The sequence below is a fragment of the Falco biarmicus genome, chromosome Z (genome assembly GCF_023638135.1).
Source record: "Falco biarmicus isolate bFalBia1 chromosome Z, bFalBia1.pri, whole genome shotgun sequence".
Lineage (NCBI taxonomy): Eukaryota > Metazoa > Chordata > Aves > Falconiformes > Falconidae > Falco > Falco biarmicus.
In genome coordinates, this window is record NC_079311.1 from 74,941,275 (window position 1) to 74,959,696 (window position 18,422).

At 42.5% G+C, this 18,422-nt stretch overlaps 1 protein-coding gene across 12 annotated transcripts in view; it reads right to left on the reverse strand.

Annotated features, from left to right (window-relative positions):
* Window positions 1–18,422, reverse strand: part of UNC13B (unc-13 homolog B) — a 214,319-nt gene that overhangs the window by 132,500 nt on the left and 63,397 nt on the right. For 10 of the 12 annotated variants that reach the window (XM_056325055.1, XM_056325056.1, XM_056325058.1 and 7 more), the window contains 3 exons: window positions 15,489–15,711; window positions 2,343–11,006; window positions 435–761 (listed from right to left, as the gene is read on the reverse strand). In XM_056325055.1, coding sequence (XP_056181030.1) covers window positions 435–761; window positions 2,343–11,006; window positions 15,489–15,711 — 9,214 coding nt within the window. The remainder of the gene's footprint in view (window positions 1–434; window positions 762–2,342; window positions 11,007–15,488; window positions 15,712–18,422) is intronic. The other 2 variants (XM_056325065.1, XM_056325062.1) reach the window with 1 other exon arrangement.

Genomic DNA, 18,422 nt, shown 5'->3' on the forward strand with positions numbered 1-18,422 from the left:
AGTCAGAGCAGCATGTCTATCCATACTGTAATTCTACAGCCTACAACTACATAAACACTAACTCTAATTGTGGTAGCCTACTACACAAGAAAGGAACTAGTGCAGCTCTAACCATGACTACATGTAGTTCTTGGTTGCTCACAACAAGAAATGGAAGCAGCTATCTTTGGGCCAGACTACAGTCATCAAGCCAGAAACAGAAAATACAGCAAATGAGCTTCAAGGCACCAGCAGGTGCTCCTCTTCACATACACAGCAAACATAGTTTAAGCTTAGGCAATGTCTCATAAATAACTGGCCCTGCACATAAAGATGTTTCACAGATCAGCAACATCGAGTTGGTTGTTACGGAAGGATGCAAGAACAATGTGCATAATTTGCCCCAGGAAGCAGCAAAGAGATTAGTTGAAAAGAAAGTTAACAGCTTCACCTACCTCACTTGGGCTCTTGCATCAACATCCTTGGGCTTCTCAAGTTCCAGAGGTAACTTAGCTGCAGAATGGTCTGCATGTTTCTCCTCTGCCTCACAGATCTTCTCCTCCTCTCCTTTGCTGCAAGGCTCCTCTTGCTCTCTGAGCCATGCTTGACCATCCTTCTGGTAGCTGCTCAAACCATGGTAGGAATTATTCAACCCTCTTTCCTGGTGATCGTCTTCTTGCTCGGAGCCATGGGCACTTTCATGGGAATGGTCCAGCTCACTTAGGTGAGAGCTTCCCTGGCTGACGTTACAAGAGGAGCCGTATCTACTACTGCCAGCAGGACTATGAGAGAATAAGAAAGTCCATCAGAAAAAACAGTGGCTTGGAGAAATGCAAAGCAATCTGCATGTCTAACGAACTGAGTGGGACACTAAACATACCGAAAAGACAAGTTATGAAGTCATATTTAACTACTATAGTCCCTGAACTAGGTCTAGACTTCTGAACCTCAAAACTGTGGTAGGCACTAGAAGTACTTTACACACAGCCTACCAGTATATAGATCAGATATGCCAATGGTCTTTCTTGCACCAACTGATTACTTCTTCACCTTACATCAGCTAGAAACTGCCCAGTGAAGATATTCTAATAACCAGACAGGAATAAGAATGGAAACAGCAATTCAGAGTGGAAGTGTTTCTGTCTTCTGCAGTTTCACTGCAGCTAAGTGCTTACCATAACCATTTAAGCAGAGTATTGTTAAGTAGTACAGTTAACTTAAAGTTAACTTTATTTTTATATATATCTTACATGTTTACAATAAAATACATTGTAGTCAAGATTAAGGTTGTCAAGACTATGAACTGAAAACCTTTTACGAAAGTACAGCAGTTGTTCGAAGGCCATGTCTCACACCAACAGAGCTTTTTCAAGAATTTAATTTCTATAAAAAAGAAACACCACAGGGGTGTGATCTCTGTGACTCAAGGCACCACTTCCAGGACTGAATTCCTAGAATACTCGCACAAAATACACTGGATGGAAATTTCTCATGCAGTCAGGAAAACTATGGACAAGAATTAAGCAGCACTAATGTTTCTCTCACTTGCACACCAGATAATTTGAAGCCAGATAAGAAGTTTTAGAGGCACAAATTTCACTCACATCATGCAGAGCTACAAGTTTAGTGAGGCTCTGTTTTGATTTTGGAGGGCAATTGTAATTTAACAGATATACAGGACTGAATACAGAATCATGAAATACTGATACTTTAAGTGGCTTTCCTGACTGCATGAAATAATCTTTGCACCGATTTTAGGAAGAAAAAGCATTAGAATACCTTCACTAATATCTCTGAAAATGTTTTAAAATCTTTAATAATATGAAATGAACCTTATTAGTTCTATAATAGATAAGCAGTATCTTTTAGCAGTAGTAAAATTACACACCTTTACCTTACACTTTGAAAACAAAATGCTCCTTCCTCCCAATACATTCTACCTACTGTTGCTTTTTTTCTTAGCAAACACAACATAATTATCACTGAACAATAAAGCAAAATTAATTGTACGCAGCAGAATTAACACACAAATCATGAAACTTCTGAAAGGCTCATGAAATAAGCACTAAGAGCATCTCATTCAGTGGGACACGGGATAAGATCATGGGAAATCCAATTAGACTTACAGAAAAAAGCATGGGAGAAGGTTAGAAAATGGTCTAAGGGCTTGTACGTAACTAGTCACTGCAGTTTGCCACATCCTCTATGACAGCTATCAGTAATACTACAAAGACTTGACGACAAATAGGGGATGGGACTGAGCTACAAACATCAGACATCAAGGGCAATATCTACTGCTGCTGTATTGCATCATAAATGGTCAAAAATTTGAAACCATTTATGATGCCTCATTTGTAACTAGCCTTTTCTCATTCGGTTGTTCCACACTAGTCAGATCTGCAACCTGTGTGCTAGGTTGAAGCACTGCTTCATTAGGAGCAGAGTCAAGCTCAGCTTCTTTCAACTCAGGCCCATCTGGTATGTGCTCTTCTGCCTGGTCTTCTTTCTGCAGTTCACCTGAAATCACGTTCTGCTGATCTTCTGACTCTTCATCAAACTTCTCTCCTAGCTCTTTGTTGGATGTATCATCAACAGCGCTTGCACCAGATGGTTCTTCAGAAGGTTCATTGTCTACAGTGTCAGGCTGCTTTGAAGGCAAGTTTATTTCTGTATTTGCATCAGTCATTTGATCTGAGACTGCAGATTTTGAGTTTTCATCTGAACTGACTGTTCCCAACACCTTGTCATCTGGTTTTGACAGCGCCTGTGGTGGTACATGTGGTTCCCTTTTGGCAGAGGTCTCCCTGTTGTCTTTTTGCCAGGGAAAGGAGAAATCTACCTTTTTCCCAAACACTGCTCCCTGGGCACTCTCTGGCTTACTCACCTTTTCTTCACTACCTCCTTCAAAAAGAGTTGAAGAAAGTTTCTTAAAGCTGGACATGAAACCCTGATCTGCCCCTTTATTAACAGAAAGTGGCTGCTGAGAGAAGAATGACCCAAATGGCTTTCCACTATCAGCAGATGACATAAAGCTGAATTTTGGCAAACTGGGCATGTTTGGCATTTCAAAGACTGGTTTACTACTGCTTGCATCTGGAGGAAAGTTATTAGGTTTACCCTGTTTCTTCAAGTCACATTTGGAAGCAATGCCTTCTGCAGGCACCTCATCAATTGCTAAATGTTTCTCCTGTTCAGCAGGTTTCTGTTCTACCTCACTTGTCTTCTCCTCATTCAGCTGGAGCACGTGAACACTGGGATCATCAGCTGGAGCTGTGGGTTCTGTAGCACTACTACTAATCATGTCCTGGTGATCAATACCAGCACTGGCCTGATCCTCAGTCACAGCAGGCTCCAATTCAGGTGTAGCACCCTCATCCAGCTGGGAAAGGTTTGTGTCTACCCCATTAGCTGGGGCTTCCACTTCCAGTTCAAGCCCATCAGCAGAGCCAGTCTGAATGACTTCAACAGCTGCCTTGTCTGTAGGAGCAGCCTGTTCCCCTGTTGCCTGTGAAGATCCCATATCCAGTTGGCATGGATTTACATCAGTCTGGTCAGTGGCCTCAGCCTGCACTGTATCAACTGCATTACTGAAATCAGACTGGCATGGCTTAGAATCTGCCACCTCAGAGGGCTGAGCATCATTATCCGGTTGCAGAACCTTGAGGGCCTGATTTTCACCGGAGACTGCTGTTTCTGGAGCGACGCTCAAAGGTTCCTCTTTGCAGGTTTCCAATTTCCTATCTTCCTTAGTTTCTGTTTTCATAGGAGACTCTCTTGTGGAGTCCTCTTCTGCTGAAACAGGTAATATACCCTCCTTCAGGGAACTCGTGACATCTCTTTTGGACTCTCTGACTGCAGCTGTATTTTCTGTCTCCCTAGAGTCTTTTGCTGAAACAGACCCAGTGACATCTTTCCCACTACTGCTTTGAGGTTTAGGGGTGGATTTTGGAGGCATCTCTTTTGGAGATTCTTTTGGACCTTTGAAGATGCCAAAGAGATCATTTGTGAAAGCTGGTGCTGGGCCACTTGGGAGGGATGAGAAACCAAAGAAAGAGGAGCTTTTCTTCTGTGCAGGAGGAGGTGCAGTAGCTTGAGGTTGGGAAAAGAAACCAGATAATGTTTTAGGTGGTTTCATTTTTGTCATGAAACTTGAAAACATTTCAACTGAAGAATCTAGTACAGATTTATCACTCTCAGATTCCCTAGGTTTATTTTGTAAATTAGGTATCTCTGGCATTTTAGGAGAGTGTAGCTCTTGTGCCTGTTGTAACATGTCACCAAGAGCTTGTTCAGGTAATTTATGTTCTGGCAACTCACGCTGTACATGTACTTCTTCAGAGACCACTTCATTTTTTATGTCACTCATACTATTTACATCATTTAAACTCTGGGAATCCATTTTTTCACCTAAGGCCATGCTATAATCTTTCTTTTCAGAAGCTTGTTCTTCTGAAGTATCAGGCTTTTCTTTATCAATAGGAAATGCATCAGTGTCTGCTTTCCCTGTGCTACCCGAAGCATCTTCTTCCGCCCCTAAGGAAATAGTCTGCTGGTCCTGAGAACCCTCCTGCACGCTTGGAGTCTGAAGGCATGGACGAGAAGCAGCCGAATCGGTTCCTGCAGCATCATCAGTCTGTGGAAGCTTCTTTAAGTCACCCTCTTCAGCCACCTCAGCAACACTTTCTACATTTTCCACTGCCGGCATTTCTGATTTATCTTCTGGAATCATGACATTACTAGACATTTGTTTGCCAGTCACCGCTGCAATAATATCAACTTCTTTTTTATCGTCTGCATCTTGTTGCCTGGCAGGACTGCTAATTTTGACAACAGAGTCAACAGAGATATTTTGTTTCACATGTGGCTTAGAGTTCACTGGTTTAGCTGGTTTTGTATTATTCTCCTGTCCTGGAGCAGTTTGTGGCTTTTCATCCAAAAAGGATGTCAAATTAAAGAAGCTAAAGCTAGTGCTTCTTTGAGGTATGCTCTTCTCAGCAGTTGGGCTGCTGGAGAAGAAGGAGGGCAGACGAAACAGCCCCTCTGTTTCTTGCTGCTTCCCACTAGCAGGAGCAGGTGCTGAAGGCTTTGGTTCGTCTGATCCAGTGAAGAAGGAGAATATGCTTCTGCTAGCTGTCTGTGCTGTCTGTGATTTTGAAGCAGTGATATCAGGAAAGCTGAATGGCAAACTGAAACCTGACTCTTGAGGTGCCTGATCTGGCTTTGGTTTTGCCTGACTAGCTGTGCCTCCTGGACGATCTTCTCCACGTTGCTTTGGTATAACCCTGGGCACGCTGCTTTGCTGCACAGCTGACTGACCCAAATGGCTTATTCTGGGATCTACACCCTTCGGCTTCTGTGAAGCATCTCCAGGAGGCACTTTTTTACTCTTAGGAGACTCCTCCTCAGGTTTTGTTCTTTGTGGTTCTGTTTGCACCCCAGGGCCAGGAGAGACCTGCCTGTCTGTGCCTTCTGTTCTCACCCCTGCCTTAGGGGTGGACGACAGACATGGCATACTGGCACTCTGAAGACCCCCAGACTTCCCAGTTTGTTGTCTCAACTCAGCCACAGTTCTGCTATTGGTTTTTGCCAGAGTCACAGTACTCGAGACTGGTGGAGAAGACACAGCCTCCACTTTGAAGAGATCTCCAAGGGATCCAAATAATGATGAGATGCTGGAGGTTTCCTTCTGTTCTGGCTGTATCACCTTTTCGGGCTTATTGCTTCGACTTTTTTCCAAATCAGGTGGCAGCTGTGGTCCTTTGCTTACTTGCGTTTTAAAGAAATCAAAAAACCCAGAAGCTTGGGTTTTGCTGGCAGCTGAGCTTGCAGGAGAATCTTCTCCAAGACTGAACAACTTCAGAGCACTTTTGAATAACGTCTCCTCAGGCTCAGTGGCTGGGTGGCTCTCATTTGGCTGTGGCTGACTCGGTTTGTTAACACTTGCACGCCCTTCAGGATGCCTGGAAGCTGGTGTTGCTTTAACAGGTCTCTCTTCTCGTACGGGCCTGTGGTCTGGAGCAGTCTGGCTCAGCTGAGAAGGAGACTTTCTTAATCCTGTTTTTTTAACAGGGATGTTTTCATTCTGATTTAATTCTGGTTTTTCGTTTCTAGCAGCCTCCAAATTAAGTTCTGAGGAAGTATTTCTTCTCGATTCTGATGTAACAGGCAACTTCTGCCCTGCTTCTGCCTCATCTAATTTTCTATTTGGTGCAAGTGATAAAACATCGGTTTTATTTTCAGATGACTTTGATTGTGTGTCTGTTCTCTTCAAGGCAGAATCTTCTGATGCAGGGTCAGGATGCGCAGGCTTTCCAATTAGTCCACCCAAAGCAGAAAATAAAGAGCTAACTTTGTTCACTGGTGTTTTCTTATCTTCCTCAGTCTTTTTTACTTCTGTTACTCTCTCAGTCGATGCCACAGTTTCCTCAGCTTTAGGAGCAGATTGAAACAGATGGAAATGAAAGAATCCTGATGACCCACTCCCAGTAGTTGTCACGGGGACGGCCTTATCCGCTTCCTTGGTGTGGACTTCCTTACTCAGCGGTTTATTGAAAGCTGCTCTGGAATGTGTTCTGAGATCAAGGGTTAGCGGAGACTCCTCTGAATAATTCACAGTTTCCTTCTCAGGTCTAAAATCTACTTTGAGTTTTTGAAGCTTATAACCCGAGAAGTCTAACGGCTGCTCTCTCTGATAATAAATAGACTCTTCAAACATTTGTGAAAAAGTCTCCAAATTCATGTTCATTAGCTGATCACTCCTCTGCAAAGCTACTGACAAATCCAGGGGTTTATTTGTTGTATAATTATCTAAAGACTCTTCTTCACAAAACCAAAAGAGCTCATCTTCGCTGCCAAGAGGGACTTTAAAACCACAAACAGCAATTGTGCTGTCTTCTAGCACAGCTCTTGGAATGGAATCCATCTGCAAATGATAATCCCAGCAGTCCGGGTAGGAATACGTTTCTGGAGCACACATGTAGACATACTGTCCAGTGGGATCAGTGAGCAGCGAATATACATACTGGCTATCACTGTACATGTAGTATCCACAATCACCATCTTCTGACGGCCACCACACACCATGCTCAAGCATCATTAGCCACTCCTGATACTCCTGGCTATAAGACGAGTACATAAAGCTCTCATCCATACTTAGAGTCTCTTGGTCAATTAGAGTCCACATAGTTCCATCACAGCCAGAGGAGTAGCTTAAATCCATGGGCAACTCTTCTAATGAGTAACTGCCATCTCTTTCAGATGGTGGAAAGTTACTATAACTTTCATTGAGAGAATTAGCAGCCCACGCATCATCTTCTGAACAAACATCTTGAAACATTAACTGGTCAAATGACTCATATGACATCACACTTAAGTCTAAACTCTGTCTATCAAAATCGGCATTAGTCTGCCAATCCATCACATTTGCATTTCCATCCTTTTTACAAAGATTCACTACCGTATCATTTTCAGGCCAGTCCAAGAACTGAGGGGGTGGAACAGAGTTCTGGTTTAACACATAGTAAACTGGTACTGCTATTTCATTAGTGTCAGCCAGCTCCCTCACTTCATATTCCCATTCAAAGCTAGAATGGCTTCTTGTTTCTTGATAAGCTGAGTACTGCTCCGTAAGATTGGAGCTTTTATTAGTCAAATTGAGAAATTCATTTGATCCTTTGTTTAAAAGAGTTGGTAAAACTCTACATTCTGCATCCTGATAAGGGATACGCCTACTATTTAGAGGTTTTCCAGATAAATCCTGTACCTTGTCTTGAAGGTTTATAGCACCAGGGGACACAGGATGCCCGCAGCGGGGAACATGCAGCTCAGCTGTTTTATCTGTTCTTGCACTGGACAGACTGTCAGTAGTTTTGGAAGATGCCATCGTTTTCACATTATCCAGTTTCTCCTTTGGTTTAGGCAAGAGATTTTTTATGAAGCTGGAAGCTTCCTGCTTTTCTCCAGTGCTGCTCTGAGTGTCAGAAGCCACCTCCGAGTTGCTGGGTTTTGTCTCTGAGCTAGATTCCTCACCTCTATCAAAAAGCTTCATGAAGCCTAGAGAGTTTGTTTTCACCTTCTCTTGCTTACACTCAGACAAGTTTTCACTTGAAGCAAATTTAAATAAGCCAGATAATAATCCAGGAGAAGTGCTTTTCTGGCCATTACTCTCACTTTTAGCCATCAAATCTTGATTATTGGCTGTGTTTTCATTGGAAGAAATGTGGAGAAGCCCGGAAAGAAAACCTGTTGTGTGCTTCTTCTGCATATCGTCTGCACTTGCAGCTTCTGGAGCTCTGGCTGAAGAGGTGGATTCAACTAAGCTGTCATTTAAGTCTGGTACATTTAGTCCTTCTCTTGTCAACCCTCCTTTTACATTTCTGGGTTCTTCCTGAGTATTCTTAGTACTCTGCTGCTCTCCTGCAGCCTTAAAGACAGCACAGGCACTCTCCTGGTGTTTTATTCTATTTACTTGGGCACTAGATGAGTTTTCTTTAGTCGCGTTTTTTGTTTGTACAAGTTCCCCCTTATGGTCTGCTAAATTTGGAACCGAGCTAGATTTTAACGAAATGGTATTTTCTGTATTACTGTTTTTGTCTTCCAGCAAAGAAATGCCACTAGAACTCTGATGACTTCTTTGGTCCTGTGAAGGTGCTACATTTTCTGCAGAAGAAAACTTAAATAATGAAGGAAAAAAGCCTCCTTTCTCATGTGTATGTTCCTGCTTTTCTGAAAAACCCAACCCACTGAAAAAAGGAAGTTTCCCAGTGAAAGGAAACGTGTGTTCTTCATTTGATGAACTGTTTTGTCTTATATCCTCCTCAGACTTATGGCCTTTAATAAGCCTGGATGTACTTTCTTTCTGCCCTTGTTCAGCAGAAGGAAGCAACAACTGACTCAAAGACTTTTTGAGTGGACTGAAAAAGCTTTCAGATGCTGTACCCTGATCTTGAGGCTGTGGGTTAAGTTCCACATTACCTCTGTTTTGGGTATTTCCCTGTCCATGACCTGCAGTATGCTGATCCCCTAAGGAATTTGCAGGAGGCTGCTTCCTGGCAGCGGGTGCACCCTCCTTCACAGCGGCATCTGGCTGACTTGTAACATGATGCAAATCTGACTGCTTCTGTGGCACCTCCTGCTGCTTGGGAGCCAAGAGACCATCCAAATTGGCTTTCAGGCTGAAGGAACTGACGGAGTTTGTAAGCCTGCCAAAGATTGAAGACACAGAAGTGCTATTTGCGTTTACCTCTGCCTCACTTCTAGTCTCACCCATCCCTGTCTCTGGAACAATGCTGCTGGTCCTGGCTGCCGTCTGTCCAGATGGTTTCTCACTTCTGTTTGCCCCATCAACTTGCACAGCATGGCTGTCCTCCTTGGTGTGCTCCTCTTTCATGACTTCTTGTTTTGGCACTTCCTTCTCAGAGAAGATCTTTAAAGGATTAAACAAGCCTAGAACAGAATTTATAACTAAATGTTGGTTCTGCTGGCTGCCAGCAGTAGTTCCTTGTGACTGATGGAGATGATGTGGCACAGAAGCTTTACTGTCCGACTCAGTGGTTTCTGGATTGCTGGAGTTTATGTTCTGGGCTTTTTTATCACCACTCACTTGGGGTGGTAGCAAAGAGTGAATGGAGAACTTGGTGTCAGCTTTATTATCTGCTGTCACTCCAGAAGATGAACTCTCGCTTTTGGGCTTACTAGAAAATACACTTGCGATTCCACTTTCTGATGAGTTTCTGGTTTCTGTCTTCTCTGGAGTGGAAGAAACAAGCTTTTCAACAGAAGCTGTAAGCTGCTTTGTGCTTGACCCCACCTTTTCAGTGAAAGAGCTGAACAGAGAATTCATTGTATTCTTCACACCTGACAAGTCTGGGAGAGATTCAGATTTGCCCTTGGTGCTCTCCTCCACAGCAGGATGTTTGGTCGGTTCAGACTTCCTAACTTCTACTGAATTATCAGTATTATCCTGCTTCAGTGACATGCTCTCACCATTTTTTCTGGTCTCTGGCAATGTACTGAATTTGCTGATTTCTTCCTCCTTTTCAGCCAAGTACTCTGAAACTGATTCTACCAGACACTGAAGTTCATCCATCGTGTCTATGTACTCCTCGCTGGGTTCTTCAACAGGAGACAGCATTAAGTCCTGCACAGGATGACCATGCTTGTTGCTCCCTTTACTCTTGTGTTTTTTATCACAGTTAGCCTTTAACTGGGAGCCCAAATTTGCAGGGTAGTTAACAGTGAGGTTTCTCAAATGGCTGATGTCAGAATCACACCACGTTTGTGAAAGTGTAGCCAGTTCCTCCATTTCATCATCTGAAACAGGCGAGTACTGGAACTCATCAGAAGCACTGCTGTCAAATTCCTCAACAGCACCCACTGGCACAAAAGTGTTATCCATCACCCCTGTGAGTTTCATGTCTTCACTGTTGCTGAGGTGAAGTAAGCCCTCACGGTTCACTCCCTGCTTGTTAGGCAACTTGCCACTTTTAACCATTAAGCCATTTTTGTACGGACGCAAGATGGGATAAGCAGGCAACCGTTTCTTACTTTCAGAGCTACTGGTGTATTTTCCAGTTCTATCGTATATTGGGAAATCATCATTAGGTTCAGAACTAGTTGCCACACCATTAAAATAGATAGTTTTCTCCCCAGGAAACTGCAGACCTTCATTACTTTGCAGGCTTACTTGTTCACTCTCATCAAAGTTGTATCTCAGCTTCTTTTTCCTTCTCCTATCTATTGTATCGTATTCCTGAGGATACCTAGGGACATCTACAGACCCTGATTCCAGACACACGTTTTGGTAGCACCTTGATCTTTCACAGTGATTGAAATTTTCTCTTTTTGACAGAGTTTGCATCTTTTTGATGTTTGTTTCCTGCCACCTTCTATTTTTATGACTCTTTTCTAAGAACTCCTCTATCAGCAGTTTTCCTAGCTCTTCATAGTTACTCTCCTGTTCTTCTTCTCCATCTTCTGAGTTAAATGGAATGATCCTGACTCTTTCATTTCTAGCTAGAGATCCTTGTCTAAGGTGAGAAATAAAAGGGGTAGGAGAAAAAGGAAGAGAGGCAGCAAAAAAAAAAAAAAAGGAACATTTTTTAAAAGAAACTCAAAAAGGACAGAAAAATAGTAATAAAAAACATGCATTAAATAAAGGAAAAGTAAAACCAGAAACATCTAGAGATAACAAAACTGAAAACCTGTCAATCTACCACTGTTACAATTCAATCAGATAGTCAGAAAAAGTAGCATGGGTTATGATATTCCACTGGCTACAGCTGCACAAAATTTAGAAATGCCTGTTTGACAGAGAACAGTGATCAAGTAAGGGCACACAGCCTTGGCTGTACCAGTACTCTGCTGTTACTGTAATAAGTGACTTTTATCAGCATGCCTAAAAAAGTAACAGGACTACTTTGAGATACATTGCCCACGCGCACCATTCCACTATGCTATGCATGCATTTCCGTCACTCTAGGCTGCGGACTTTGTTTTAGCAGTATTCATCAAGCACACAGGCACTGTGTTTCTCCCAAGGGTGGCTACAGAGCAGAGACTGCATGCAAAGACTCAGGAGTCACTGGACTCCAGTGGGGACCAGGGACAAAATGCAAACTGTGCACACCAACAAGATGAGGAGTTCCAGCTGCTCCACCACTCCTCTTTGCTGGGAGGGTTTGCCCTTCAGCTGATGCCCTCAGGGGGTGCCACCAACACAAAATTAAGATTCTCAGACCTGTTACTGGATCAGAAGGCAAAACAAAACATTGGCGATGGATATTAGTCTATTGTAAAGCACCAGGTGCTCCCCAGGATCTGTGCTTCCCATTTATAACGCACCTAAAGAGATCCAGCAATCTATACTTGTCATTGTGGTAGAATGGATTAAAGCAGCTAGTGTTTTGCTACCAATCTGAAGCTCCCTAGAAACCCAAGTAAATGATCCCTGGGGTTTTGAGATTAGTTTCTAGCCCTTGGTTAGGATTATCTCAATTGTTCGACGATGCAAAGGCTAGCACGGCAAGAAAGCTTCCTCTTTTATCTAAATCTCACAAGAGTTACTGCCAGCATCCATAAAAACAAACAGGTAGAAACTGCCTATAAAAAAATCAAAACGCTCATCTGAAAGACGCACTGCAGCTTTGTCTCACATCATTCATTCATTGTTGAGAACTAAGGAGCACGAAGGCACACATGCCCTGACCCCATAAGAGCAGGGCAAGACAAAGGAAAGGGCAAAGGGCACACGGGCATTGTATGGATACTGCTCATGCAAGAGTCTTCACCTTGAGAGTTGCACAGGGCACTCCAAGATAGGATACTGATAGGGTAGCCCTGGAAGAGAAAGAGTTCACTGCATTTTCACTACTGCTGGTTTAGTGCTTTATTTCCACCAGTATTAGCTAACTTACACTAACTGGAAAGATACTCATTACTTTAAATATGCCTTGTTGTACACAGTTTAGAACACTTACAACACTTCTTGCTTGCAATTTTAAGCCAGTAGTTGAAATAAGTTTCTTAGAAAGGCTAATGAAATTTAAAAGACTCCCAGGGCCACCATAGTTACTGGATCAAGTTCTTCCAAATCTCAGCTGAACGCAATGGGTGAATGCCTGAAGAGCTATTAGCTGTAAATGCTGCACCAACAATCTAGGCATAAAGGAAATTACTGTTCTTTCTAATTGTGCTCCTCCTCCCATAAGAGTTTCCCCTGCTATTCTACAAAGCATTTCACTAGAAGTAAAGCAATGACAAGTCCAACGCCTGAAAGCAGAAGATGACAACATCAGCCCAGAATTAAACTACTACAGACCTGAAACAGAGCCAAGGCAAACAGTGAGTTTTGTAACAAACAGCTGAAAGGTATCACAAGACCACTTCACAGCAGCCACAGCAAGGAGACGGGCACACAGTCTGCAAAGAGGTTAACCCACCTATCATACAGATCTAGAGAGCACCTGCTCTCTAGCAAGCACTGGCAGCTTGTCATTTGACTAGACTCAGATGCGGACTCAAGGTCATTTTGGCCACTCACAATGGAATCTATGCTATCGCATCGCCTTGGAAGTAAATAGAGCAAGAGAGCAAGGGAGACATGGAGGACACATGGTTATACAAAATGAACTTTGCAAAGAAAGGTTAGTGCCTAAAAAACACATCTGAGGGGAAGATGTCTGCTATTCTGAAGCCAAACTGGCTCTTGGCAGCAAAACACACTCCGAAGATAAGCAAGAACAATGCTTGTTATCCTTAGGAGAGGGGGGAATAAAATTCATGTGCTTCTATCAAAGTATCACAATCACATGTAAAACTGATGAGGAAGACCAGAACTTTTCCAGTCAAATTCAAATGTGAAAAAAGCCCAGGTGTAAGTACAGCCAGTTTCAATAGGAGTGTTTTGGCACAGACAACTTTTTGCCAAATTCAAGATAGGTTCTAGCAGAACCTTGTCTGGTTCCTCTGTGCCTGTACAGGACAGCCTTCTACAGGCTGTCATTTCCCCAGCAATCACCAGCTGCAGTTTTCCAGGAGCATTGATTTAATCAGGCGGCTGCCTGGTCCACAGCACTTAGAGCTGTGAGGAGCAAAAGTCAAACACCATTTGGTTTTGCAATACTCAGCTACAACTGGATTTTGAAAATATTTATTTTGGTATCTACCCATGTGCTTCTTTTCAGCCAGCTCTCCTTAGAAATACCCTTCTGACAAGAAAGAGAATCTCACATAGCTTTTTTGGAAAGCTTATTTGCATTTCCTAAGTTTTAAGATTAAGTATGTAGCAAAAAATCTTGCTGGGCATGTGAAAATGCACATGGGAATAGGAATGCTCAGAGGGAATCAAACATCATCTAGCATTTGCCTTCCTGGTGTGAAAGTAATTTTAGACCAGAGCAGACTACAACGCTCATGGTTTTTAAGCAAACTTTATCAGTCCAGACCCTTTCATATCTGTACCTTCAAGAAATCAGAAAAAAAAAATACATAATACCATCTTGGTATTCTTTAACAATCCATACCAGAAGTGCTTCTTTGGAAGGTCTTACAAACACAGTTATCCATTAGATACAGTTAAAAGTTCACAGACCCCCTGCCTCCCAGCAAGATGAGCCATGAAAGATTGCTTATATTGTCAATACCACCCTCAAGTCACGTAACTGCAAAAACACCCAGCCACCACTGGCTTCCCCAGGCTGGGCACCCAGTACCACCGTTCAGCTTGGCTCTTCCATAAAGAAAAAGCTTCAGCTCATCTTCCCAGACTCTCAGTAAGATCTTCAGCAATTGCACACTGCAAACCAGCAGCACGGAATAGCATGGGAAAGAAAATAACTTGCTCATTTAAGATACTAATGGACTAGGAAAAGAGCACTGAGAATGACATATCACACTGCAGTAAATGCATTTTGTTCTCACATTTGCCTCTAATGATTAAAATCTCAGCAACAGTAACAACATTAAATGTTACCACTAAAGATCATCTTTTGCCATTAAAGAATATAAGGCAAAAAGAGTAAAATTTAGCCTCAGTCATACCCCCATGAGGACAACTGAATTCAGGTTCAGGCTTCAGAAAACAGGAACATTCTTAGCAAGGTGGATCAGGTAGAACAAATCAGCCATAATATATATAAAACCCTGCACTTCTGTGACAGTGTTTAAGCAACTGCCTCTTCCTTCCACACCAAAGGCAGAAGCAGCCGCACAGCCTGTTCTACACACCCACTCTTCAGCACTCTCCAATTTCTTGTGCTTTCCCCTGACACATAATTCATCCTTTACCTGAAACAGCAGGGTTTTGTAAAGTTTCTACAGTTCTCAGCCCAACCAGCTCTAGTTCACAGCCATTGATCCTGGTAAGTTAATGCTGTAATGCTTAATACTTAGAGAAGATAAAAGCAGTTGTGAATCTACTAATTTATGGTCAAAAAGCTAATTTAGAGCAAGTAAAGTAGGTTTTCCTACAGCTCAAAGGAAATCCAAATAGAAGACACAATATTCAACAGTGCTACCTGATAACAGAAAAAAACCCAACCTAATTGGTTATAGTCTTTCTTCTTGAATATGCTGTTTTGGCAGACATAACAGAACAGGGGCTAATCCAGAATGGAAAATAAATCTACCCCAAGAAAGAAACTCCTAATAGGGTAACTTTGCTAGACCATGGGCTTGGGAAGCACACCCATGCAATGGTGCCAAAACAACCACTTATGTGGTGCTCTGGCCTTCAAAAGGTAAGGTGAACTTAGAACCAAGAAGAAATGACCGCAGAGTGGAGCATATCTTTAAAAGGTAATTCACTAAACTGCCAGATCTAGCGTAACACATAGCCTTACAGGTTTTTTTGGATTCACAGCAGAGTCCCAGTGTTAACAAAACATGCAACGCCTTCCTATCAGGAGCCTTGTGGAGCCCTTGAGCTGTCCTCCTGTGCTAGCATGGCACCACCAGGGTCTGCTATGGATAATCAATGGGAAAAGAAGAGCTACCCAGAAGACAGCACCCACCTGATAGCCACATGCTCCCGATAATCCAGATCATAATTGTGTAGGGAGTCAACACAGGATTCCCGCAAGACCCCTTGCTGCTGCAGGCGTGATGGTACAGTGAACTGGTGCACGGAGGCATTGGGCTGCACAGTCGTGTGGTACGGAGGAGGAATGCTGTTACTTGTCTCACTGCGATAGTCACTGTCTCGGTCATCCACAGCACTGTCAGCATCTTCAAAGGCTAAGAAACAAAAGCAGTTAAGGGCAAAGCTTTCTCAAGTCGCCTTGCTGGGACACTGAAGCCCATTTTGTGTTTAAAGAATGACAAAAAACACTATTTCTGCTCTGGATTTTCATCTGCCAGCTGGTTATAACCTCTGGTTCTCTCAAGTATGCACCAAGGAATTCCACCGATCACCTCCACACCCTCCTTCCCCACTTCCCATCATAGGAGTTTATTTCTCTCTAGTCATTCCTAGTAAGCAGATTAAGAGGTGTTTATTAAAACAAACAAAAAACCCCACATCCCAACACCCAAAATTTCAGGTTCTTTGCTGCTGCTAAAACAAACATTTAAATGTTGGGGAAAAATATGCCAAAACATTTTTTATGGAAAGGAGCTCTTTCCTGGAAACTTTTCAACCTTTAAACTGTAATACTATCTGTCTTTCTCAGCATCCTTGACCAGTACTCTAGGGTTCGGGATTTTTTTCTTTTAGTGTCTTTTTTGTTTTGTTTTTTTTCAAGTATTGGTTTAAGTTAAGAGAAACTAATAAAAAGCACTCAGTAGGAAAATCAGAACTGGGAGAGAAGCTTTGCTTATAAACAATTATACTACTTCTTACAGGGGAAAATTACTACATTTAACACACAGGTACATTAGCTTTTTAGTAGTCAACACTAATGATAACCTTTGCAAAGGAAAAAGCTCCTTTCCAGTGAGTCCCTCTCCCTTGCAGAAACGCTTCTGCTTGCTAACCCTTCATAAAAGGAGAGTGCAGAGTTACAGTGAGGAAAGGTATCAAAAATACAATAGTGGTGTACAGCCGTGTTCGGCTGCGCAGGATGCAAGATTATCTTTGCAAGCTTAAAGTGAAATACACACACTATAAGGCAACGGAGTGCACCATTAACATGCTGGAAACAAAAGAAAATAAGGATCAGCCATTATTCACTCTCTCTGCCACCAAAAGCCCGTCTAAAAAGGACAACCAAATTAAAGCCCCTCTGGCAAGTTATTCAATGGTATGTGTCCTACACAGGCATTTACCATGAGGCTGAACAATAAAGCAAAAGTCTATTTTTCCTGTCAGATCCTTTAAAAACCCTGAATTTAGCTGCTGAAATTCCAAGCAAATGGAATGCAGTGTCAAGGAACAACTTTTTCTTTCACTGGTGCTTCCCACACCTCCAATTCAATTTCCATTTTTTTAATCCAAAGTAAAATTTGTCCTTGGTGATCTTTCAGTTCCTTCCCAACTGAGTAAGATTATATCAGTGCTTTAAGGTGGATGGAAGAGTACAAAACAAACCCAGCAGAAAAAATGTCTGCAAAATACAAACCACTTGAAAAAGCCCAGCTCCACCCTCTTACGTACAATCAATTCAATTTGATCGTCCACACCAAAAACGAAGTTAAGCCTCCTGCTATTTAGTAGTTTAAATGCTGCAGAGTCCTTGTCAGTCTCTAGTCGATCGAATAGAAATAAACAGCAATCTTACACTGCTTTATTCAGTTTTGTTAAAAGCACAATGTCCACCAATTTTATTACAGTTCAGTGCTTAGGAGAAACACTCAAGATGTGCTACTCAGAGATGATTTACCATGCCATACCCCGCCGAGGGGCACCAAGCTTCCAGCCTGTGGAGCAAGGGCTGGTCTGTTTGTAGGTCACAAGGCACACACCACCCTCAAGAAGGACCATGAGCTATTACTCAGCCGAGCAACATCATTGCTGAACACTTCAGCCATTACCTTCTAATGCACAATAGTTATTTTTCTTGGGACAGAAACAGTGTTTCAAAGAGTTTTCAAATGCCTTACTTTGCTGCTTGACTAATTTCTTCTTCCCATCAGATGTGACCTTCATTTAAGGTAAAGCCTAAATAACTCTGGTATGATGCAAAGTTCTTCAGCTGTGGCTGCATACTCACTACAAACACTTCTAGGGTTTTAAAGCAGCCCAGCTGAGTTACAGGCTTGGCATCTGGTGACAGACACCAGACCAACAGCTTTAGGGATAAACAATTTATCTCACCACAACAGTAAAGAGCAAATACAAATCAACAGTACAATTACCTGGGTCAAAAAAACAGCAAATTCAGTAACTCACTAATACTGGGACAAACTTAGTATCAAGCTGTGCAAAGATGTACGTAATTACAGTTATGCAGAAGCAGGACGCAGTTTCTTCAGATCAGCCCTGCCCAGCTCATGCTCTCAGAGATGTCTGAATGCCCTGACCAGACTGTTGCACAAGCACTACCTGGATTTGTTAACCACCACTCACCACACCTCACCTCTGCACTATCAAATGAAGATTTTCTGTATCAACCACAGCACCTCTAATCAAAATCCACAAACGGCTAATTAGCTTAAGTGTTAATCACACATTTTACAGCATGTTTGTTTATAAAAGGTGGCACTAGAATTTATCCCAGTTCCTACTGGTGTTTAGCAAGAGGAAGTCTCTTAGAGGTCATGACACAAAATGCCTCCTTGATGACACGTTTAAAGGATGCATGGCTACAGCTACCACAAACATCAATGAGGCAGGAACATGCTGTTTCTCTGATGTATATGAAAACACCTACAGCATCTGTGGATGTTAATACCAGGCAGAAATCCTCAAGTGACTCATAAATAAAAGCCAACTCCAGAAACACTTATTCATGCTGAATTGCACCTACCCTATGAGCAATCTCACTTTATTCCACAGAAGTGTTCACAAA